This window comes from Lacerta agilis, chromosome 15 (assembly GCF_009819535.1).
Source record: "Lacerta agilis isolate rLacAgi1 chromosome 15, rLacAgi1.pri, whole genome shotgun sequence".
Lineage (NCBI taxonomy): Eukaryota > Metazoa > Chordata > Lepidosauria > Squamata > Lacertidae > Lacerta > Lacerta agilis.
The window spans coordinates 8,023,359-8,048,412 of NC_046326.1; the positions used below are offsets into that span (position 1 = coordinate 8,023,359).

Consider the following 25,054-nt stretch of genomic DNA (forward strand, 5'->3'; position numbering starts at 1 on the left):
AGTATTAGCAAGAATAGAAGGAGAAGCAGTGGTTGATCTAGCTTCGAAACGCCTTGGCACTCCCCGTCCTTCTTGCCCCATTACGCTAAGAAAGTAACGGCCACCTCCTTTCCCCACCTTCTGTTGTTGTTAGACTCCAATCAGCTCCAGCCAACATAGCCAAGTATCAGGGATGAGGGAAGACACAACCTTAAGTAGCCCTAATTTAGAGCATACTATAGGGACCCAGGTGGTGCTGTGGGTTAAACCACAGAGTCTAGGGCTTGCCGATCAGAAGGTCGGCGGTTCGAATCTCTGCCACGGGGTGAGCTCCCGTTGCTCGGTCCCAGCTCCTGCCCACCTAGCAGTTCAAAAGCACATCAAAGTGCAAGTAGATAAATAGGGAGCGCTCCAGCGGGAAGGTAAATGGCGGTTTCCGTGTGCTGCTCTGATTCGCCAGAAGCGGCTTTGTCATGCTGGCCACATCACCCGGAAGCTGTCTGCAGACAAATGCCGGCTTACTTTGCCTATAGAGCGAGATGAGCACTGCAACCCAGAGTCGGACACGACTGGACCTAATGGTCAGGGGTCCCTTTACCTTTTATAGTGACTACTGGCACAAGAAGAAGGGGATGGCAGAGGATGAGATGGTTGGACAGTGTTCTCGAAGCGACTAGCATGAGTTTGGCCAAACTGCGGGAGGCAGTGAAAGATAGGCGTGCCTGGCATGCTCTGGTCCATGGGGTCACGAAGAGTCAGACACGACTGAACAACAACAACAACAACAACATAGTGACTACTGTTCAGTTTCTAGTTATATATACCCTTCTTCTTTTGAACAGCAGTATATTTGTATATCAATGGAAATTATGCAGTTACTTCAATTAATCCCCCTTTCTTCTAGAACAGCGACAGGGAAACCTCTGGTCCTCCAGTTCTTGATGGACTCCAACTCCTATCAACACCAACTGTTGGTTATGTTGACAGGGGCTGATGAGGGTTTGGGGTCCAGTTGCCTTGGTGGTGTAGGGAGAGGGTCCCCATTCATGTTCTATAAGTTGGCGTTTAACAGTTTCGATTAGAATATGTGCATCATTTTTTGCTCCTGTCTTACCTGGCTTCGTCTTGGTTGATGGCAAGGTAGATCTCCCAAGATGCTTCTTCAGGGATGGCTCCATGTGGAATCAGCAGGCTAACTCCTGTAACAAAGTAAGAACAAAAGATACTAGGGGTGTATCAAACTTCTGCTGGAAGTGAGTCACAGCTTAAGCAGAGCGTTGGTCTAATGGAACATACTGGTGAGACGGATCTTTGTCATCACCTGAACACTGTGGTATCGATCACATTCCAATTCACAGGCATTAGTTATACTGTGATTTTGGTACTTACAATCTCTCTTCAAGGTCATAGTTAAAATGAGGTTTCTATTGTGTGAAGTATTCAGAAAATGCAAGAGAGATTGCTTTGGAGAAGGGCTACGGGCTCATAGGTACAGCACATGCATTTCCTTGGCATCTCCAGGTACAGCTGTATGGAGTCCTGGAGAGCTGCTACCATTCAGTGTTGGACTGTTCTGGTCTACATGGACCAATGGTCTGACTCTGTACAAGAGTCAGGCAATATTTCACTCCAATACTTACTTACTTACATACCTAACCACCAACCTCCAAAAAAGAATGCCCTTCAATACAACCCCAGCATGTTTTCATAATGTTTAGAATCATGTTTGTTATAATGTGGTCCATACATCAGTAAGGGCACAGCTGAGTCCCAAACAATGCCAGCATGTTTAAAATAGTGGCAGCAAGAGGAGAAAATACACAAATGGAGAAAACACCCCAAGGTGTAAGAAACATAAAACAGGCAGAGCAGCAGCTCTCACGGATGTGGCAGGTGATCCACTAGATTCCATGAAAAGAGGTACATAAGAGGACATAAATCAATTCTTATGTCTGAATCATCTCCTTCTCTGCCCCTGCCCCCGCCCCCCAGAAGGGTACTTGAAGAACCATTGTGCAAAAGCAGTGAAAAAGGGTGAAGTTTTAAGGGCTAGGAGTCATTCTTCTGAGAGCTCTTAAAGAATTCAGATGTGAAATGACTGACCTTTTGTATAAATATGTAGTATTGCTAAAATGTTAATCATCCTTTGGAATGTAGCCAACAGAACACAATCCAAAAAGAGTTCCAGTAAATCACAATCCTGTCAACTTTACATCCATCCTGCACAGATCAATGGACATTCTTCTTCATATCCATCAAATTTTACATGCAAATAGTTCACCAGCATATATTCTGATTGTTCTCTTGAAACCTTTAAATTCATTCAGTGCCAGCGTTTCATCATTATATTTTCATTGTTATGATGACTACAGCTACAGCCTTGGCTTCCTGAATCAAGGAACTCATTGGTAGCTGATGGCATTTCTCAACAAAATAAACTCAGCACCTGTCTGAAATGTAAATATTCCACTGTGAGCTGTTATGTACCAAGAATGCTGTGGAATGAGATTTCTGCAAACATTTGGTGGTGGCAGCAGAGGTGGAGGTAGGTTTAATTGTATGTTAAGACTCTCTTCCAAATTGTATATTATAGTTTAGAGACGGGGGGGGGATGTACAGCCTGGTGGCTTCATGGACCACTCCTCCAGAGGCCATGTGACAGTAGGGGGAAATGGTTGGAGCAAGAGGCTACTTTCCAGCTATGGAAAAGTCATACACCTGCACCCATCTCTCCATCCGTCATCCAGACAAGCAAGAGGCATTATTGCAGTTCAAGGAAACATCCCAGCTAGCCAAAAGCACTCAAGGAGGACATGGGGCAGGACAGCTATGGGGACAGCCTGGGAATAGAGGGAGTGGCCTAGGAAGGGGGCGTGACCTGGGAAGAGTGCTGATAGCCAGGCAAGATTTCAGAAGGGCTGCATTCAGCCCCTAGGCCTGACATTTGAAGTTTTGATATTTAGAAATGGTTGATAACAGGGTACTCTACCACTGTTATAAATCTTTTCTAAATCTCTCTCTCTCTCTCTATATATATATATAATATATGTGTGTGTGTGTGTGTGTGTGTGTATGTATGTGTATGTATATATATATGTGTGTGTGTGTATATATATATATATATATTCCCATTGCGTGCACGCTTAACACCACCTTGCTCCGTAACCACTGGACCAAATCTCATCAAATTAGGACAAAGCGTAACTTGACCATCAAGGAAGGATCTGGCGTAATGAAAATTAAAACAAACCACACCCGTAATGCTAAAATAAAGGATAAAGGGGGGAAGTGCCGCACCTATTATACCTCACCAGCAAAAGGAATGAAGACTCCAACAGCATCCAATAGAAAGGCAGATCGCCCGTCGACATCATCAGACCTGTCCAGAGCAACAATGCATGAGCCCTCACCTAAAATGGCCGCCGCATCTTCGCATGCACCGAGAGAAAAAAAAAAACAAGGAGCAGGAGCAGGAGGCATGCCTGAGAGGTCGCACTGAGTAAGAACAGCTCTGAGGGGATTGTGTTGTTGGGGAGCGTGATTTTGGGACTGGGTAATTTTGGGACTGGGGTGGGGGAGAATGCTCTTTAAGGTCGCCAGTGCCCTCACCTAAAATGGCCGCCACAGCTTTGCATGCGCCAACCCAAAAAAACGCAACGCATGGCCGGGCCAGCTAATATAAAATATTGTTACCTTTTCTTTTTTTACTTTCTACCGAACTTCATGGGAAGTAAATCTGTGTGCTGCCATCTTTAGCACATAGCACTCAAAGGAACTGAGAGATGTGTGCCTGGATTGTTACAACTTGTACAAGCCAGTTTGCCCATCACCTGTTAGGCTTGGGCCCACCATCTGTTGTTGATATGATGCCACACTTTGGCCAGTGTGATCGGCAGAGTATTCACAGTTCCAGCAGAACCTTCCAGCTGAAAATCAGAGTTTTCCTGTTTTCCAGTCGTCAGCCTTTTCCAGAATTCCCAGTTAATAAATCTCCTTTCCCATTCAGTTCAGCTTAGAGTATAAAGCTTTTACTGTCTCATGGCACAAGACAAGCATAAACACACTGGCTAGATAAACTTTAAGAGATCCTGGAACATCATGAACTGATCTACTATAATACAGTTCTTCTGGTTTTAGAAGTAAATCTTGGGAAGGTACAGGTATAAAGAGAGATCCACTAGCACTTTATCATGCTAGCTCACCATGCTATGCTGAACCATACAGCATGTAACCTTCGACTTTAATGATACCTTGCACTGAGTGTGAATGCTTCATATTCTTGCCAATATTGCTGAATGCAGCCTCGGACAATTCCTCAAACAAAGGGAGAGTGGATGAGTCATGCTCCAGACATTTAGCCCTGGACTATTTCTAAATCGCCCAGTGAAGCTGGCATGTTAATTCTAAGCAAAATCCAGATTTGGGGATAGGCAGCTAAAGACATGGACTTAGTGCAATTTCACCCATTTTTCCAAATTACTCCAACAAAGATACATTGATAAAATGCAATAAAACGAAACCGAATCTTCCCCATAGCCAAAGAAGGACAGAACCCTAACTGAAAAGGGGAACCTCCTGCTGTCAATAGTGTATAAAATAAGGGTATAATAGATCTGAAACACACCTAAATTCATGCTAAACTGCTGGTATTAATAAGTGCAGGGACACGATAAAATGTTGTAAAGGATTTATATGTAAAACCTTAAATATGTAAACAAACAAACAATTTTTAAAAGCAGTGGTTAATGTGGGGGTAGCAGACACGTTGCCTTCGAGATGGTTGTGACTCCAACTCCTTTCAGCTCCAACCAGTATGGCAAAAGAGCAGGGCTGATGGGAGCTGCAGTTCATAACTCCTGGAGGGCATCATGTTGGCTACCGCTGGGCTAATGTAATTCGGTTCCACGTGGCAGTGGGAAAATTTAGTTTTTAAAACATTGCTGGCCTCATCCTCTGAGCATAGTTCATCTCAACTATTTGATCAAGTACAACAAGAAAATTGATTTTGTCTCCACCCCCATCGTTCTGAGGTCCAGTGCTGAGGGCCTCCTGGCGGTTCCCTCGCTGCGAGAAGCCAAGTTACAGGGAACCAGGCAGAGGGCCTTCTCGGTAGTGGCACCCGCCCTGTGGAATGCCCTCCCACCAGATGTCAAAGAGAAAAAACAACTACCAGACTTTTAGAAGACATCTGAAGGCAGCCCTGTTTAGGGAAGCTTTTAATGTTTAACAGATTCTTGTATTTAAATATTTTGTTGGAAGCTGCCCAGAGTGGCTGGGGAAACCCAGCCAGATGGGCAAGGTAAAATTATTATTATTATTATTATTATTATTATTATATTATTATTATTATGGATCAATTATGCCGAGCGGAAAAATCATTGTGACAGACTTCTACATTTTGAAGTGGACCTAAATAGTGGTATAATTATAATCTCGGAAGTTTAGGAGCTCAGTAATAAATTCTATCCATGCTCCATTTAAGACCTCTGGCTGTACATGACTGAAACTAGTAAATATTGAGAGAGGATCAAATTACATATGAGATTAATCATCATCGTATCTGTGAGCAATGTTCCATTTTAATATCAATAAAGCTTTTATTTTTAAAAGTACTGAATGTTCAGCATTGCAAAGTAAATACAAATGCTAGGTGGAAGCCTTTGTTCATGCAAAGAGCAGCAGAGGTTGGTGGGGAAGGAGTACAGTCGTGTCCTCCTGGTGCTTGGCAGCCCTGCACTTCACTGGAGCAAGGCAGTGGTGTTGAAATCAGGGGAGTCCTGAAGTGTTGGCCATGCCAACAAAGCTGCTGCTTTGAAATTCCTCCCTGCCTGTTACAACTCTCTCTCTCTCAATGGCCAATGAGTGCAGTGTCCCTGTTGAAAGGATGCCCTGTATCCCGTCACCCTCATGTGCCCCTGTAGGCAAAGAGTAAAGGTAAAAGTAAAGGGACCCCTGGCCATTAGGTCCAGTTGTTGACGACTCTGGGGTTGCGACGCTCATCTTACTTTACTGGCCGAGGGAGCCGGTGTACAGCTTCCGGGTCTTGTGGCCAGCATGACTAAGCCGCTTCTGGGGAACCAGAGCAGTGCACGGAAACAGCGTTTACCTTTCCGCCAGAGCAGTACCTATTTATCTACTTGCACTTTGATGTGCTTTCAAACTGCTAGGTTGGCAGGAGCTGGGACCGAGCAATGGGAGCTCACCCGTCGCAGGGATTTGAACCGTTGACCTTCTGATCAGCAAGCCCTAGGCTCTGTGAAAGCCAGAGCCAGAGGTTTAGCACACATCTAGGTATCCTGATTGACTCACTAGACAGCCCCTAGTAAGGCAGGGTTTAAAGCATTGTGGCAGGAACTGGGTCAGTGTTAGAAGGAGAATGCTGTTCGATATGAAGTCTGGGTCTAATCCAATGTGGCTTTACTTGTGTTTTTAGTAGGACTGTGCTAGCGACTTGGGGGAAATCTATTCAATCTCAATTGCCCAGCAACAAGAGTGGACTATTTCATTAGGTTATGTCAGGGGTCAGCAAAAAATTTCAGCAGGGGCCAGTCCACTGTCCCTCAGACCTTGTGGGGGGCCAGACTATCTATCTATATCTATCTATCTATCTATCTATCTATCTATCTATCTATCGGGGGGATGAACGAATTCCTATGCCTCACAATAACCCAGAGATGCATTTTAATAAAAGCACACATTCTACTCATGTAAAAACACGCTGATTCCTGGACCATCCGTGGGCCAGATTTAGAAGGAGATTGGGCTGGATCTGTTCCCTGGGCCTTAGTTTGCCTACCCATGGGTTATGAGCTACAACTGCTCAGACATCCTGTGAGTGCTCCCTATTGGTCTTTACCAAGTTGTCAGCTGGTAACAGCAAGAATTGATGCTTTTGAATTATGGTGCTGGAGGAGACTCTTGAGAGTCCCGTGGACTGCAAGAAGATCAAACCTATCCATTCTCAAAGAAATCAGCCCTGAGTACTCACTGGAAGGGCAGATCCTGAAGTTGAGGCTCCAGTACTTTGGCCACCTCATGAGAAGAGAAGACTCCCTAGAAAAGACCCTGATGTTGGGAAAGATGGAGGGCACAAGGGAAGGGGACGACAGAGGATGAGATGGTTGGACAGTGTTCTTGAAGCTACTAACATGAGTTTGGCCAAACTGCGAGAGGCAGTGAAGGATAGGCGTGCCTGGCGTACTCTGGTCCATGGGGTCACGAAGAGTCGGACATGACTGAACGACTGAACAACAACAACAACAACAACAGCAAGCAAGAGTTCATATGTCACAGGCCCCACTGAGAGAACTTGCTATGACAGCACATTTTAAAGAGAAAGAGAGAAAGGTTTACCTCAACACTTAATAATGCATTTCAAAACACCTTCAGACTTTGCAGCAACCCACCTGTGTTTGGGATTCCTAAACGTCCTCCCAGGTGGCCAAAGATACCCGTGGCCCTCATCTCGCTTCTTTTGGAGAGCGACGAGAGATTCTGAATGTATGCAGATTTGTTTTTTGCATGTATGGGATGGAAGGTCCTGTTACTGTCATGTGGAAATGTCCCAGAATGTGTTTTTCCGTGGTACTCTGATCGTTCGGTCACGCCCAAAGAAACCATAAATGAACTCTGAACTTTGACCTTAATGTCAGTCAGTGGGTTGAAGAGAGATGATTCAGTCATAAGCTCCTTGTCGATGGGGTTGAAGGCAAATGGGTCCACTGTAGGTCCTACTCACGGTCAGGTCAGGCTGCATGGATGAGTTCAAAAGCAAGGAGTTACCTGATGGAAGGAAATCAATCGGGCAATTGGTTATCATTGTTTTGTACAGTACAACAGACAAGTGTTGTGTTTATAGCTTTGTCTACAGAATTGCCTAGTTCAGGGATGGAAAACCTGTAGCCCTCCATGTAACGTTAGCCAATCAATGCTCCATCATCCCGGACCATTGGTCATGCTGGCTGGGGCTGACCAATTGGTGTCCAAATACATTTGGAGGGCTGCAGGTTCCTCATCCTGACTTAGTTCAACATCTGGAGAACCAAAGGTTCCCCTTCGCTGGCCAAGTTCTTAATGAGGTGTAAACCATTATTTGGTCAATACTACTTAGCCTAAAGACAAGGGAGTTGTTCCAGTGCTTTGATCGTTTTGGTTGCCCTACTCTGAACATTTTCCAGCTTTATAATATCATTTTTGAGAACAATGCCCAAACCAGAACTATGCAAAATGTTCCAGATGTGATTATTATAATATTGGCCATTTCATTTTAACTCCATTTCCTATATTTTGCCTTAAAACACACACACCCAGCTGTGGCACATTTCATTGAGCTATCCACCATGATCTAAAGTTTTTTTTTTCCTGGTCCATCATTGCCAGTTCTACCCCATTAGTATATATGTAAATATATATTCTGTATGTACAGTATTGTATATTACCTGCCCCAATGAGCATTACTTTACACAATTATGATTTTTAATGCATTCACTCATGTACTTTAAGCATTTTATAAGCACATTCATATGGAAATTGCATTTCATCCAAATCAATCCTGAAAACTGAAGACATCAACAGACAAATTACCGGTAAAATTAAAAATCCCAGAAGATGAACTATTTCACATTGGCAACAAATAATCAATACATTTGTTAATTGTGGTGTTCAACCCCACTTCCTCCAAGGAAACAGTCTCTCTCCCACCCCCACCCATTTTATTCTCTCAAAAAATCTTGTGAGGTACTATGAATTCAGTTGAGAGAAACTGACTGCCGTAGGGGTCAAAAAAGTTGGTTAAGTAGATTATGAACTCTCTACCTATGCTGGGTTGAGGGGTTCAGCTTTCTCATCCATATCACCAACAGAATGGTTAGGGTTAATTTAACCCCCAGGTGGAATGTGCTGTAACCACCCTTTGCACAGGGCGATTCAAAATATCTGAAACCTCCCCATTATCTAGTCCCAGATCCTGTGTTTGGCCATGCCACCTCTAGCAGTTTCCAATGCGGGAGACCAAAGGGACATTTTGTTTGGATTTTCTGAAGCACAGCGGCTGAAAACAATGGGAACTGACACCCATTCAAAATAAAAACATTCAGATTTCCAGAATACTCCTTAAAGATCAGGATGACAGTCGGGATTAAGACAGTGAACGCCTATATGGCCAGCTAAGTTCAGGATCAACTTAAAAACCACCAGTAGAACCATGTATATTTAGCAGATGCAACAGAAACAACAGCAATATTTAGTATTTACAGCACAGAAATGCTCAGCTGTAGTACACATTATAGTGATTTTTTTTTTTTTTTTACTATACTCTTGCAAGTCAGGCCTGTATTACTTTCATACTACAGAGAGGAGTTTGAGGTCAGCAACCTCTAGCACTGCCTGCAAATTTGAGGAGCCTGTCATTCCTGCAGAACCTTCAGACCCTGACATTCCAGTCTCCATGCCAGCTGCGCAATCTTGGATCCCATCCCCATAATTACAGGAGCAGACGAGATACTAAGACAGTAGGAGCTTCAGGAGGCTGCTAGGAAAGTGCACCGAAAGCTGTTACCTTACTCTTATGTGAGACTACTCAGAGGGAAAGCCCATGCCGATGCCTGTCTGGATCAGGGTCTTAGCTGGCAGTTAGGAAAGGGAAGAATCTCCAAATTAAATATAAGCTCTGAGTCAGGAAGAAGAAGAAGAAGAAGAGGAGTTTGGACTTGATATCCTGCCTTTCACTCCCCTTAAGGAGTCTCAAAGCATCTAACAATCTCCTTTACCTTCCTCCCCCACAACAAACACTGAGGTGAGTGAGGCTGAGAGACTTCAGAGAAGTGTGCATGTACACGGAAGCTTATACCAAGAACAAACTTAGTTGGTCTCTAAAGTGCTACTGACAATTTTTAATTTTTTTAAAAAATATATAATTAAATTTCAGAGAAGTGTGACTAGCCCAAGGTCACCCAGCTGCTGCATGCGGAGGAGCGGGGAAGTGAACCCGGTTCACCAGATTACGAGTCTACCACTCTTAATCACACACACCACGCTGGCTCTCTTGATGAAACTATAGCACCGTTATGGCTGTCGGGCAAGCTTTATTTGTGTTTTGTAACTGGGAGCCTCTCCAGAACAAGTAACTTCTCTTTAGGAAATGCACGTGGCCAATGCAGAGATGTTAAGAGTAGAGAAGGCAATAGCCCCTTTGTTTCCATGGACCTCATTCACACGAGGGAAAGGAGGTGACAGCGAATGGTAGTGCAGATCTGATGAAGCTGCATCAGTCAAATGGTACACATCTGTGAGATAATGTAAATCAGGGGACTTCTTTAAGAGCATGTTATTATAGGCCCATCTTAGAGGAACATCAGTGAGCCAACTTCCTTTCCCCCTCTCCTCTGGCTTGGCCATGACGAGAATGTAAAGATCACTTCATAAAGTAACAGTGCAATTGCCAAGGACAAAATGTGGCTAATTAAGCTAATGGGTTATTGTAAGAAATCAGGACCAAGCCACAGCTGATGATATCCCTTTTAACAAGCCACTGTTTAAACAAACAAAAGTTCCTAGCTTAGACATAATGAGAAATCTTCTACCAGCAGTGCTGGAAGATGAGAGGAAGCAGGGAATGCACGAACCCAAATTGTTGCTGCTGCTCTTCGATTATTGCACACTATGTTTGGAATGACTCACAGAAATAACAGAATTGATTTTATAGTAACAGTGAATAACGTGCTTTGACAAGTATTTGAATAATTTCCATAATCACTTTCTTCTTTTTGCTCACGATGACACTCACAGAAAAATAGTTGTGTCGTTCCTACCTTTTGTTTTCTATCTTTAGCCACTCATCAAAAATGTTCTCCCCCCTACCCCCAAATACTTACGTTGCTTTGTTTTAAAAGAGGCTGGTTACACACACACACACACACACACACACACCCCAGTGCTTATTGACATTGTCATAATATCCAGTACAGTTTCTCATGACAAAACCAGCAGTGATCCCACCCCAGAATAACATAATTAGCTGGGAGAAATCATGTTCTTATTCATTAGTGATGTGAAAGAAATTCATATTTTCTGACTCAGACATACGAATTTGAGTAGCTCATGGTGCTTAGTTAAAATACAAGATGCTTTAATGGACCAGCAGCCCCCCCATTCCTTGGCTTTGATTTTAAACTGAGCCAAATAATAATTTACCCTCTTTTCCTACCTTGTTCTTTCCCACTGCCAACTCCATCCCTACTTTTCTTCCTTGCTGTTCTTGCAGTTGTGGAACCTGAGAGGCAGATATTGATCTTCTCCTCCTCTATCTGACACCTAGTGTGCTGTTTTGACATCCCAGGCTCATTGGGGGATTTTGAGGGAAGAATTGGACCCTGTCAAGCTCGTGATACATCAGTAGCCTTGGGAAAATAATATTGCCCAGAGCTACTCGTGCCTGTCATAAAGTTACAGCACTATGCCAGGCAACAGAGAGGCAACAGAAGAGACATTCTTTAATCCTACTGCCGCCATCACAGAAGCAGGTGGGAGGGACCCAGGCAGGCAGGCATGTCGGTGGGGGGATTGTAGGTGGGATCTGGTAGGACTCTGCTGCACTCCTGATAACATCATCAGGGCAGAACGCGGTCCAAATTAGTGTCAATTAAATCAAGCTTTTTCCTGAGGCTGTGGTTAGATTCCGCCCGCCCCACAGTCCAGTTTCCAAATATCGAAGAGAGTATGGAAATCCACCGCTGCCTTGCTTGAGACCTGGTCGGTCGCTGTGAAAAAAGGATGCTAAACTAGATGGGCACTTTGCCTGATCCAGAAGCACTCTTATGATTTCTGCCCCCACATGCCTTATGGTTGAGAATACTTTCACCTAACTTTTGTGTCTGGTCCCATCACCTCCTGGCAAATAGAAGGGGAAGAAATGGAGGCAGTGAGAGATTTTACTTTCTTGGGCTCCATGATCACTGCAGATGGTGACAGCAGTCACGAAATTAAAAGACGCCTGCTTCTTGGGAGGAAAGCAATGACAAACCTAGACAGCATCTTAAAAAGCAGAGACATCACCTTGCCGACAAAGGTCCGTATAGTTAAAGCTATCGTTTTCCCAGTAGTAATGTTTGGAAGTGAGAGCTGGACCATAAAGAAGACTGATCGCCGAAGAATGGATGCTTCTGAATTATGGTGCTGGAGGAGACTCTTGAGAGTCCCATGGACTGCAAAAAGATCAAACTTATCCATCCTTAAAGAAATCAGCCCTGAGTGCTCACTGGAAGGGCAGATCCTGAAGTTGAGGCTCCAGTCCTTTGGCCACCTCATGAGAAGAGAAGACTCCCTGGAAAAGACCCTGATGTTGGGAAAGATGGAGGGCGCAAGGAGAAGGGGACGACAGAAGGTGAGATGGTTGGATAGTGTTCTCAAAGCGACTGGCATGAGTTTGGCCAGTCTGCGGGAGGCAGTGGAGGATAGGGGTGCCTGGCATGCTCTGGTCCATGGTGTCATGAAGATCGGACACGAACCTGAACAACAACAAACTTCTGTGTGACAACTTCAGTCCCCTGCCAGCACTTTTTCATACTCCAAAATTCTACCCCCCCCCCAACAACAAGGTTTATTTTTCTATATATCCTTAAGCTTTTGTCTGTAGCTAATTTCTTCAATTCCCACATGAACTGCCCTATTATAGTTTACTTTGAACCCTTCTGAGCTTATGCTGTTTTCTATGTTTTTCATTTCCTAATGTGGTGTTGAATTTCAGTTTAAAAAATAAAAATAAAACAAGCAGCGAAAGGTAATTAACAATCTTATTATGAGAGATCTTTGGCCCAGAGAATGCTGAGGAAATTGAAGAATCGGAGACCTAGATTTTTAGGTGGGTTATGGATGTGTGTGTGTGTTCCAGTGCCTTCATTTTTCATCTTAATACTTGGGGGAATTTTAAAAAGAAGAGACAAGGATTCAGGAAATTCTGAAACCCTGCTGTTTGGTCTCCAAGCTCTTTTAAGATGATTTACACTTAAGCCCTTACTCACCTTTAAATCAGCGGCTTAAGCTTTATAGAAAATTAACTCCAAGCGCCAAGAAGTCTCTTTGAAAGACTACTGATTTGGGTGTGGGTGGGTGTGGCAGGCTATTAAAATCATAGCCCCATCTCATTGCAGGTAAGCAATTCCCCAACAAATTTTTAAATTTCATGCTTTGTTCTGTCCTATTTCCATTCAGAATGATAGGTATCATTTGCAAACAGTGATGAAATGCTAGAGCTGGAATGATTAATAACTTAAGGAGAATCTGCAATTCTCCAACCAAATAATGTCCACAAAAATGCATATATTAGGGTGAATGTGTGTGTAAAAAAATGCCTCTGTTAGTGGAAACAAGATATAAAATGCATTATTATACTACAGGAAAATGCTTGCAAAAATGTACTGGGGGGGAAAGAATGCACTAAAACAACCATGCACTTTGATGACGACTTCTTTAAAAATAAATAAATCCCAAACTGATGCAGAAATCAGAGAACTGAATTGAAGACCGGAAATATTAGAAACTAGGAGAAACCCAAACTGACACCTGTCCATCCCTTGTTGCCAGTGATTTACTGTATGCAGTTTCATCCTACATTCATGCACGCAAGCTGGATTTCCCGTGGGATAGCAGCTGCTGGCTGTATCTTACAAGTGTCAACAAGCAGATTCTGCCTCCTCGTGGTTTCAGAACCCTGTAGCTTGATGATCTGATTTGGTGGCAGGGAACTCAAACAGTAGCTGGAGGTAGAGCCAGTGACAGGCAGCGCCAACTGATTCTGGTGCTATTCCCACCCACCCTCTTCCCTGCTGAATCAGTTCCCTACAAGGGCAACTGATCAAGAGGCTGTAACTCTCTGCAGACCTGTTGGGAATGAAGAAGAAGAAGAAGAGAGAGAAGAAGAGTTTGGATTTGATATCCCGTTTTATCACTACCCTAAGGAGTCTCAAAGTGGCTAACATTCTCCTTTCCCTTCCTCCCCCACAACAAACACTCTGTGAGGTGAGTGGAGCTGAGAGACTTCATAGAAGTGTGACTAGCCCAAGGTCACCCAGCAGCTGCATGTGGAGGAGCGGAGACGCGAACCCGGTTCTCCAGATTACAAGTCTACCGCTTTTAACCACTAAACCACACTGGCTCTCTCAGAGCAAGATGGAAGTCATTTTGGAATAACCACACTTAAGACTCAGCTGCCTAGAGTTTACCTGTAAACAGTGGCTGTAGAATCATAGAATCATAGACTTGTAGAGTTGGAAGGGACCATGAGGGTCGTACAGCCCACCCCCTGTATGCAGGGATCTTTTTGCTCACCGTGGGACTCAAACTCATGAGTCTCATGCTCTGCCAACTGAGCTACTGATGAGTGAAAAATAGGGGTGTGCATTCGTTTTTTAGAAAAGAATGAAAAATATGAGCATCATTTTATTTTGTTTTAAGCCATAATGTAGAATGGGAATTCAAGCAAATGAGGTCTGAATGAAACAGAAATATTTGCTTATTGCTTATTTCACTCATTTCTATTGGGAGAAAAAGTTGAAGAAAAGCACGACATCTTGTACAGGTCTTAAAAAGGTTACAGAAGATGGGAGTGGAGAGAAAGAAAGAAAAATTAGGTTGCCTCTGTGCACTTTTTATTTTATTTTATTTTTACATTGTTTATAAAATGGAAACTTTTGTCCTATCTACCAGCTGGGTTGATTCTTTCAAGGGGTAGTAAAATGACTATCATCTGTTTCAAGTCGATCTCCAGCTCCAACTACAGTACTCGCAAACATCCGTCTATGGATTTGAGCCTGAAATCACCTGATGTTAAGTCAGATGAAATATTTGCACACTGATAACAACAATTTTCAGAATAGCTAGTTAAATAAGCAGCAATGGTGAAAATAGGAAAGATTCAATCTTGAATCGAATTTCAACAATGGAAAATAGAAAGATAGAACAGATTCTAAAGTTATTTAACACATCAGAATTTGCAGCTATTAAAGCGTGCATGCAAACTACATTTGAAGTATGCATTTCTGGTAATGAACTGAAATAAACATATATCAGAAATCAGCCGTCATTTATAATAAAGCAGGCTCTGATTAAATAGACACATATACCAACTGTCCTTAATTTCTCTGCCTCGCTTATCTTAATTTATGCTTTGCAAGGCGCGTGCCCCATGGGGAGGAGAACATCTACATATTTATCTATGAAACTGTATCATATTTTTCTTCGGAAGAATTAAAACAGGGCTATGTTCACACATCTCCCAACACTTCCTCCCACCTTCAATAAGGTTTCCATCTCAGAAAAGAGAGTGATAGAAATTCAAAGAACTTTTCTCACCCACTACATAAAATTACTCCCTCACAGTCCCAAGGAAAGACTGTTCCCAGAAAGAAGCACAATTTAGACCTCATGAGTGTGTCTTGATGCATGACTTGAGTGTTGTTGTTTTTTTGGTGTGTTTGTGTCTGTGAACTCCCACTGTCTGAAGTACTGATGTACTTTAGTCATCTGAACTGCAGAACTCAAAATAATGGAGTCCGTGGATTTTTCTAGGAAGAATGGAAATACATGTAAAAGAAACCCACACTTTTATAACCAGATGCTTCTTATTCTTACCATATGAAAAAGATGGGGAACCTCAGGCCCAGTGGCCAAAGCACACACACACCCTCTGTTTGGCCCTGAAGACATTCCCCAGGCCATACCCAGCCACACAACCTCTCCCCACGTCACATTCCCCACTGATCCTGCTGTGCACCCTCCTTGACCCTGGAAGCAATATGCTCTTGAACTCTGATAATGCCTTTACATAGAATCGTGTAATTGTAGAGTTGGATTGAGCCTGCATGGAAGTTAGTGAAGAGTGTGTGAGTGTGTAAAATTCACATGCACTGCTTTGCCCAATTTTACCTCTGGTCCCATCCAGCACGGACATGTGGCCCCTGAAAGGTTGCCCAGAAAGGAATGTGGTCCATGGGCTGATAAAAGGGCCCACATCTGTGTGCTATTCACTTGCTCTGTGGAGAATGTCTGGTAGAAATTATACTAAAATGAGAATGTATTAAGGTGCTGTTTGTGGTTCAAATCCCTAAGTTAAGTACACTTAATCAAGGGGCAAAGGCATACATAACTGGTCCCCAATGTCTTGTGATCCACCGTAGTTTTCAGTAAGATTAAACTGGAGTCTCAACTTTCCAGGACCTGTGCATGCATGGTTTTCAGTGAAAGTGTGATGTTAGCTTCTATCACAATCTCTCCTCCCACTCGCCCACTGCCAGAATTTTTTTACAGAAATGATAATGCCACTTCCCCCCCCCCATTCAAAACATTTTAAAAAGGCACCTCTTATAGGCTTACAAATGCTGATGGCTGCAATTATCAGTACAGCAGTGTGTACCTAAATCCAAGATGGCAGCCCTTTCTGTGCTGCTTCCAAGTACAGATCTTTAGGTGTCATGTAGGATATAACCACCATGAAAGCAGTTTTCCCACCACGACCGTACAAGAACATAACAAGTTAGACTCTTGGTCCACCTAGCTTAGTGGTTCTCCAGGGTTTCAGAGGACTTTCCTCACCCTAGCTGGAGAAACCTGGTATTGAGCCTGAATCCTTTTGCATGCAAAGATGGACTCTTCTCAATAAGTGGCATTATGCTTTACCAACCTTGTCGGACAGTTTTAAAATTAAATGTCTGGAAGCCTCCTGTTAGGGCAGATGAGTCAATCACATCCACACCATATTCACTCTGGCTCCGTCTGTAGAGAGTCACACCAACGACAATGACAGCCACTGCAATGACGGCAGCACCCAGACCTGAGTACAAGGCAATGTCCGTGGCATTCTCAATGTCTGCAAGGAGAGAAGGAAAGGCAACAAAATGAGGAACAGGTTTCAGGCTTCCCATCTGTGTCCTGAAAGAAGCAGCAATGAGACACCAAACATCCTTGTGTATGGATTTAGGAAGGGACAACCATGTTTTGGCCTCTCTCTTTCCTCCTCTGTAATGTCATATTCTTGCATATTTGTGTACAGCAGATAGATGCAAATCTCATGCTCTGCTGCAGTACAGCTGAGGGACAGCTTAAGGGGGAATAAGTTTAGAAAGCCCCTTCTCAGCAGACACAAGTTTGAGAAACCCTGCCTTACTGGACACTCTTAAAATACTGAACTATTAGACTTTATTTCTGTGGGTCAGATAACTTTTTTCCCCAGCTCAACCCCACTCCTCATAATTCTATTGTCAGCATCTGAATAGCTCTGCTGCACTGCAGTCTGGTGTTCCAAATCTCATTTGAACCTTCTGGACAAATATTAAGAAGAAAAGGAAGTGATACATTGGGAAGATATTTTCATTTGTTCGTTTTTAAGTAAAACAATGCAGAATGTCATTCTGTTCCCAGAAAATCTCTTATGCCAGAAAATGGGTAGGGGTAAGGAAAACGATGCACAAATATATGAAAAGTGAATTATGTCATTGGAACCATGCAGTTGTGGATCCATGAAGCTTGTCTGAATTTAAAAAAAAAAAAAATCCCCACACAGAAAAGGCATTAATCTTTGTCAGTGGGACCAATTAGGCAATGTCACAGTAAATGTTGGTTGAAGGGTTGTTTAAAAAAACACCACCACCACCATTTCAGGGGCATGTGAAAAGCCCCAAATGGATTTTTTTCTGTACTATTTTTTCAAATGTTTCAAACCAAGCAACATAGACTATAAATCAACTGAAAGAGAGCGACAAAGGTACCGGTATCTAGAGAGTCTAGACCAGCGTTTTGGAACCTGGTCCCTTCCCATCAGCCCCAGTCAGCACATTGGATTATTGGCCAATATGGGAGTTTGAGCCCCACAACAACTAGAGGGCCACCAACTCTCCATCTTTGATTTAAACTTTTGAGAGACAGTGCAGTTTAAATTCACAAACACTTTTCTAAATTCGCACACACAAATAAAAAAAAAACCTGTTTCTACTTAAGCAAAGAACTAGAAGTTGAGGTTTTATCTTGGCAGACCCCTGGGAATATGAAATAAAAATGTTTTAAAAAACCAACACCCATCCATCTATCTATCCATCTACCTATCTACCTATCCACCTTTCTTTCCATCTATGTATATCTATCATCTATCTGTCTACAGTCATATGTCAGGCTGCGAACGTGATCCATGCAGGCACGTTTGCAACTCGCAGCATTTGCAACCTGCAGTGCCGTGTCTGTGCATGCGCGTGACGTCAATTTGCGCTTCTGCGCATGCGCCAAAAACCAGAAGTAACCCGTTCCGGTACTTCCGGGTTCGGCAGAGTCCGCAACCCAAAAACTTGCAACCCACAGCGTTTGCAACTCGAGGTATGACTCTATCTACCTATCTATCTATCTATCCATCATGGCCTAAGATTCCTAGTCTGACACTTAAGGATTTGTGAAGGCTACTTACAAAATTAAATAATACAGAAACAAAAAATATTTTTTAAAAGTCAGGGATAATAATTGAACAGACAGTCCCCTAATATTAAAAAACCAATATCAAATACAATTAAAACAACAGGCCCTTCAATAAACCAACAACTCAAAAGAAAACCAAGGAAATAAATGGTTATTTAGGGATTTCCTAAAGGGCTGTAATAAGAGGGTCAGATGAACTCCGATGATAATGCATTTCTCTTTGGTTTTCTGTGGGACCCAAGAGGTTAACTTCAAATTTCACCATCTTGAGGAAAGACCCCTGCTCTTCATTTCATCCCAATTGAATCATGTTGGGAAATGCTTGTGGGAAGATGAACAATTATTCTTCCATTTCAAAACAGTCTTATTTGTTCCAAAAATGCCAAATGTTGATGAAACATTCATTTTAAAATTGTTTCAGGAAAAACTAAACACACACACACACACACACACACAACCTCCCTCTGATGGAAGAGTGGAAAGTAAAGGGAACATAATGCTAGCAATGTGTGTGTATTGCTTTCTGTATTTATTTTAGACCAGATGGGATTTTTTTTTAAAGAGTTGTATCTTATTTTGGTATATTTATTCATGCATTTGTTCCATCCTTAAACTCAAGGCAGTATGCATGAGCCTGCTAGAAGACCTCCTAACTAGAGAAGGGCTTTTGGCCAAAAAACTTTGCAAAATACAGAATACAGATTTTTTTTGAAAAAAACAAAACAAACAAACAAAAACCCAATGCAGAGTATAAACTACAAGTTTTAAACACTGAGGCAGCTCAGATGAAACAAAATAAAAAATAAAAAAATTCCTTCCAGTAGCACCTTAGAGCCCAACTAAGTTTGTTCTTGGTATGAGCTTTCATGTGCATGCACACTTCTTCAGATACATGCATGCACACAAAAGCTCATACCAAGAACAAACTTAGTTGGTCTCTAAAGTGCTACTGGAAGGAATTTTTTTATTTTTTATTTTGTTTTGACTATGGCAGACCAACACGGCTACCTACCTGTAACTGCAGCTAAGATGGCCACTGTAAAAAGGTAAAGGTAAAGGACCCCTGACAGTTAAGTCCAGTCGTGAATGACTCTGGGGTTGCGGCACTCATCTCACTCTATAGGCCGAGGAGCCGACGTTTGTCCGCAGACAGTTTTTCCGGGTCATGTGGCCAGCATGACAAAGCCGCTTCTGGCGAAACCAGAGCAATGCACGGAAACGCCGTTTACCTTCCCGCCAGAGTGGTACCTATTTATTCACTTGCACTTTGACGTGCTTTCAAACTGCTAGGTTGGCAGGAGCTGGGACTGAGCGACGGGAGCTCACCCTGTTGCTGGGATTTGAACCACCAGCCTTCCGATCAGCAAGCCCAAGGCTCAGTGGTTTATATCACAGCGCCACCCGCATCCCCTGATGGTCACTGAGATAAGCACAAACATTTCTTTGCTCATGCACGGAACTCGCTTTACTTCTCCCTTCACACAAACCACAATCAAACCATAGCTTTCCATTTCACCTGAACCAGGAAACAATTGTTAGAAGGTGTGGAATACTAAAACAAGCCCAAAGCATAAAACAGATACCTATATAGACTAATAGGCTAAGGTTGAATATATTTCCAAAGCTGCGTCATCAAATGATATTTTTTAATCATATTTTCTGTGTGCTCCCTGACAGCAATTGGGTTTAGTAAAAGCAATGTTCAGTCATAACCTGGGCAACACAAATATCATTATTATATTACATTATAAATTATTAACACACATATTGTGCATCTTAGGCCAGTACAACAACAATATTTTATAAATTTGACTTTTAATACGCCTGCATCTGTCTTTAAACTCACCTTGGAAGACAATATCTTTAGGTAAACCCAACAAAACTTTAACATAAAAAGGTGGCTTTATCAAGTTCCACTGCCTGGTTTGCAAGTTATCTCATGATCTGTGTTTTTCTGATACAGAGAGATGAGATTTTATGGGGAGGTGGCACTTAATGGAAGATCACACTGGAAGAACCACAACAGCAGAATCTGGTTCGTGATTTTGTGCTGTGCCCCTCTTGTACTGAGACATAACAATTCCCTTCTTTCTTGGCTGGAGGCAGATCATATGCCCATTTTGCTTGATCTGACAAACTGTGGTCTGTGTTTTCTGTGTAAACTAGGATCAGAAACCTGGCATATGCAAGCCAAAGTTTGCCATATTTGCTTTGTCTCAAACCAGGAGAGCAGAGAGGCAACTGGCTCATGGAAGGATGGAGGAGCATGCAAGTCTGAAGCCTGGGGCACATATTCCCCATAGCACAATTTGGTGTTCTGTCTGAGCCAAGACATTGTGCTTCCAGCATTTCTCGATGAAAATAGGGACATCCCGTTCCACAATGATAATTTTACTATTTATAACCCATACATCTTATTGCAGGCATAGGCAAACTCGGCCCTCCAGATGTTCTGGGACTACAGCTCCCATCATCCCTGACCACTGGTCCTGTTAGCTAGGGATGATGGTTGTAGTTCCAAAACATCTGGAGGGCCGAGTTTGCCTATGCCTGTCTTATTGGGTTGTCCCAGGACTCTTGGCAGCTTCCAACATATATAAAAACACAATAAAACATTAAACATTTTAAAAACTTCCCTTATACAGGATTGCCTTCAGATGACTCTGGGGTTGGATAACTCCATACCCTTCAACATTTCTCCAATGAAAATAGGGACATCCTAAGGAAAAGCGGGACATTCTGGGATCAAATCAGAAATCGGGACGGCTTCTGCATATCCGAGACTATCCCTGGAAAACAGGGACACTTGGAGGGTCTGTGCTTCCCAACTTGGCCAACATCTATCAAAATACATTTTACGGTAATGAAGTTTCCATTAATCATTATTCAGTTCCATTAAAAACCTGAAGAGAATTTAAGAAGTGAAGAAACACAAAATGAAACATTTCGATCTAATGTATTAGGAATCATAATTGATTAATTATCTCATTTATAGTACCAGTTACAGGTGGGTAGCCGTGTTGGTCTGCCATAGTCGAAACAAAATAGAAAATTCTTTCCAATAGCACCTTAGAGACCAACTGAGCAAACTCAGTTGGTCTCTAAGGTGCTACTGGAAAGAATTTTCTATTTTGTTTCATTTATAGTAGAATTTTTGCATAAGCTGTGCAGGCCACTCATCTCCTCTGCTTGCTGTACATTTTTCCTAGCAGAACCCACAATCACAATTTCTCTGTTCGTCTCTCCTCCTCCCACCTGCTTACTAAACGGCAAGCCACTGGCAATCTACCACTTTCTTTCTTCAACCCTCCGTTTGCTTGTCTGTGGAGAAGTCCACACATGCGAGAAACACAGTTCCCAACCAGAGAGTTATATATAAGGCTATTTACCACAATTGGTTGCTTCTCAATTATCTTAATAATTGACTTTGATTTTACATCAATGATGATTCATGCGGTCTTAAACTTAATGCCTGTTCCATTCAATAGCAAGCAACGAGGGGCATTTATATAACACATCTCTAATCTCGCAATTTAAAATAAAGAGTTTCATTCCCCAAGGTACTAAAAGGCACTAAAATCGACCTCAGCAGTTTGGCTAGCCCACTTTAAGGATCCAATCGTGAAACGGGAGATGGGGAGAGAGTAAACAAAAGAACAGCAGGCGGCCTGACAATTTTAGGTGCTGCTGGACTGCCAAGTGTATTATACTCTAACAACTGGAAACTTCCCTAAACATCCAAGGTAATGATGAAACACTTTAAAGTCCACCCCACCGTCTCTTTGGCTTTAGCACAGCAACTAAGATAGGGCACCACCAGAGGCATATTCCCAGCAGGAAAAGTGCCTGCTCTTGGCCGTTCAAATCCCATTCAAGTTCATTAGGATCTAAAACGTAAATGTATCTTATTTTATTAAGCTACTTAAAGGAACAACCAAGTGAGGAGCACAAGCAATGAAATGAGGGTCCCTAAAGGAACATCATGCCACCTTAAACAAGGATGGCTTCCCCTAAAGAATCCACAGAGCTACAAATGCCAGAGTTCCCTGTGGAAGAGAGTTTGATTGTTAAACCACTCTGAGAACCCACTAGGTGCAAAAGGCAGTTCGGAACAATGACTCCTTCCCCTCCATGGAACCATGCACAAATTTGTCAATTTCATTTTCTTTCAGTTCCTCATTTTTGCAATCCAGTTTTCCACATTTCTGCATATTATTATTTTTAAAAAGTTATCATTAAAAATAAATAAATGTTAGCATCTTAGTGCAAATGTCTCATAATGCACATTTTTTGTAAGTAGTTTTGCCTAATATACGTATTTCTGCAAACAATTTCCTCTAATGCATTTCTATGTGGTTTTACTAATATGTTCATTTTATGCATACTTTACCCTATAATATATACATATTATCCAGCTGGAGAACAGCGTCATACAATTCAGGGAAGTGCAAATTTTGAAGGACAGGTGTCCTTTGCATCACAAATAGGAAGGTTTACATTAAAATCTGAAATCAAATTCCATCCATATCCCTATCCCTGTAGGGGTGTTGCAGGGCACGATATCCTACCCCTGTAGCCAACACAGTATAATAAGGGGAGAGAACACACATATCAAAATGTTCAGCCAGAAGTCACTGCACTATATTATAAGAAGAAGAAGAAGAAGAAGAGAAGAAGAGTTTGGATTTGATAGCGGCTAACATTCTCCATTCCCTTCCTCCCCCACAACAAACATTCTGTGAGGTGAGTGGGGCTGAGAGACTTCAAGAAGTGTGACTAGCCCAAGGTCACCCAGCAGCTGCATGTGGAGGAGTGGAGACACGAACCCGGTTCCCCAGATTATGAGTCTACCACTCTTAACCACTACACCACACTGGCCAATCCATAAGGGACAATCCAATTCAGGGTCCGATCCAGCACTTTGCATTACAGGGGGTTGGGCTAGATAATCGCTGTCATCCCTTCAAAGTCTACAACTCTGATTTTATACAGCCCAGGACCTTGAATCAATCTGGGGGTCTTGCACAATCATTTGGTCAGGTGGAAGGAGAAGAGATGTACCTCTCCTTTCTCCCCATCCCAATTCATCCAGGCTTTAAACATGTACCGGTAGTTGGGGAGTGGGAGAAGGTGAAATCAAGTTGCCTGCGCACCTGCTTCCACCCCCTTGTCCTCGTCACCACACTGCCCCCCTTTCGACAGCTCTAGATCACTCTGGGATGACCTGACCTGACCTAGGGTGTTTCAGGGCTCCCTCAACTGAATCCAACCAATTCCCAAGTCAACCTGTAGCAGCCCAATTCAGTTCGTTATCTGGGATTTGGACCTAGATGCAGGGCTCAGCCTTATCTCTTACTACATCAAGAGAACCGTGAGCACGCTAGAGAGCCAGTGGGAATTTGCTGAAGGGAATCACTGTTGACGGGCACTCAGGACAAAGGAAAGCCCTGGGCACCACTATCCTAAACAACAGTTACATGAAAAAAGAGAGATTTGTGCATAGACAACACCTTGTTGTCTCAACTCCCAGGACTATCAGAATGTTAAACAAAAAGTCTGCAGTTGCAGATGTAAGGATAAAACGCTCCACAGAAAGACAGGGAGCCAAAGAACACACACACACACACACCCCCAAATGTTCACTCCACAATAGATTTTGACACGGAGAGGAGGGGCGCTACAACACTAGAAGCCACAAACTGTTTTCTCTTCCTCAGAACATGATGCAACTAGCATGACCTGAACCCGCTCAGCCTTGCCTTCCACAAAGATGACATATGTGATGCATCCACTAAGCTAGGTCCACAGGTATAGAATAATAATAATAATAATAATAATAATAATAATAATAATAATAATGTTTTTATTTATACCCCGCCCTTCCCAGCCAAAAACCGGGCTCAGGGAGGCTAACACTAATTAAAATTCCAGCAAAAACATAACACAATCAATTTAAAATAACAGATTAAAATACAAATTTAAAAATTCAATATTAAAACTGCAGTCTCATTTTCAAATAACCACCAATAAAAGAATGAAGCATAAATATCAAACAGAAACCAACCCAAAGGCCAGGTGGAACAGGCCCTGCGGAAAGATGCCAAATCCCGCAGGGCCCTGGTCTCTTGTGATAGACTGTTCCACCAAGTCGGGGCCAATACTGAGAAAGCCCTGGCCCTAGTTGAGGCCAACCTAGCGTCTTTGTTGCTCGGGACCTCCAAAAGATTATTATATTCAACACAGCACTAAGTCGCTGGATCCATGAGCACAAGGCTTTCTTCTGGCCCAGCAGAATATTTTCCTGCTTTCCTCCCACCTGTGCAACCCCTAAACCCTTCCTGGGTATTCTCCCAACCAAATGAAAGAATGAACAGAATGAAAGGTTGGGGGGGGGGAGGAGATCTTCATGGCACTAGTGCTAATCCTTGCCCTGTCACAATTATATCATGGCCCCCCATCTGGCCGGTAGCCAGTTGCAAAGACCCATTCCACCATTCTACTGTAATTATATTATCTACATTTTCAATACAAAATTATGTACTAAGAACTCAGGCTTCATCTACATTAACAACCATATGAACTATGTGTGGGTTGTTTTTGGTTTTTGGTTTTTTTAATTAATGTG

At 42.7% G+C, this 25,054-nt stretch overlaps 1 protein-coding gene across 1 annotated transcript in view; it reads right to left on the bottom strand.

The window, feature by feature from the left end:
* UNC5D (unc-5 netrin receptor D) overlaps positions 1 to 25,054 on the bottom strand; it is a 407,047-nt gene that overhangs the window by 64,915 nt on the left and 317,078 nt on the right. The window contains 4 exon segments of the mRNA XM_033171586.1: positions 1,094 to 1,178; positions 7,386 to 7,681; positions 7,683 to 7,761; positions 16,652 to 16,837. Coding sequence (XP_033027477.1) covers positions 1,094 to 1,178; positions 7,386 to 7,681; positions 7,683 to 7,761; positions 16,652 to 16,837 — 646 coding nt within the window.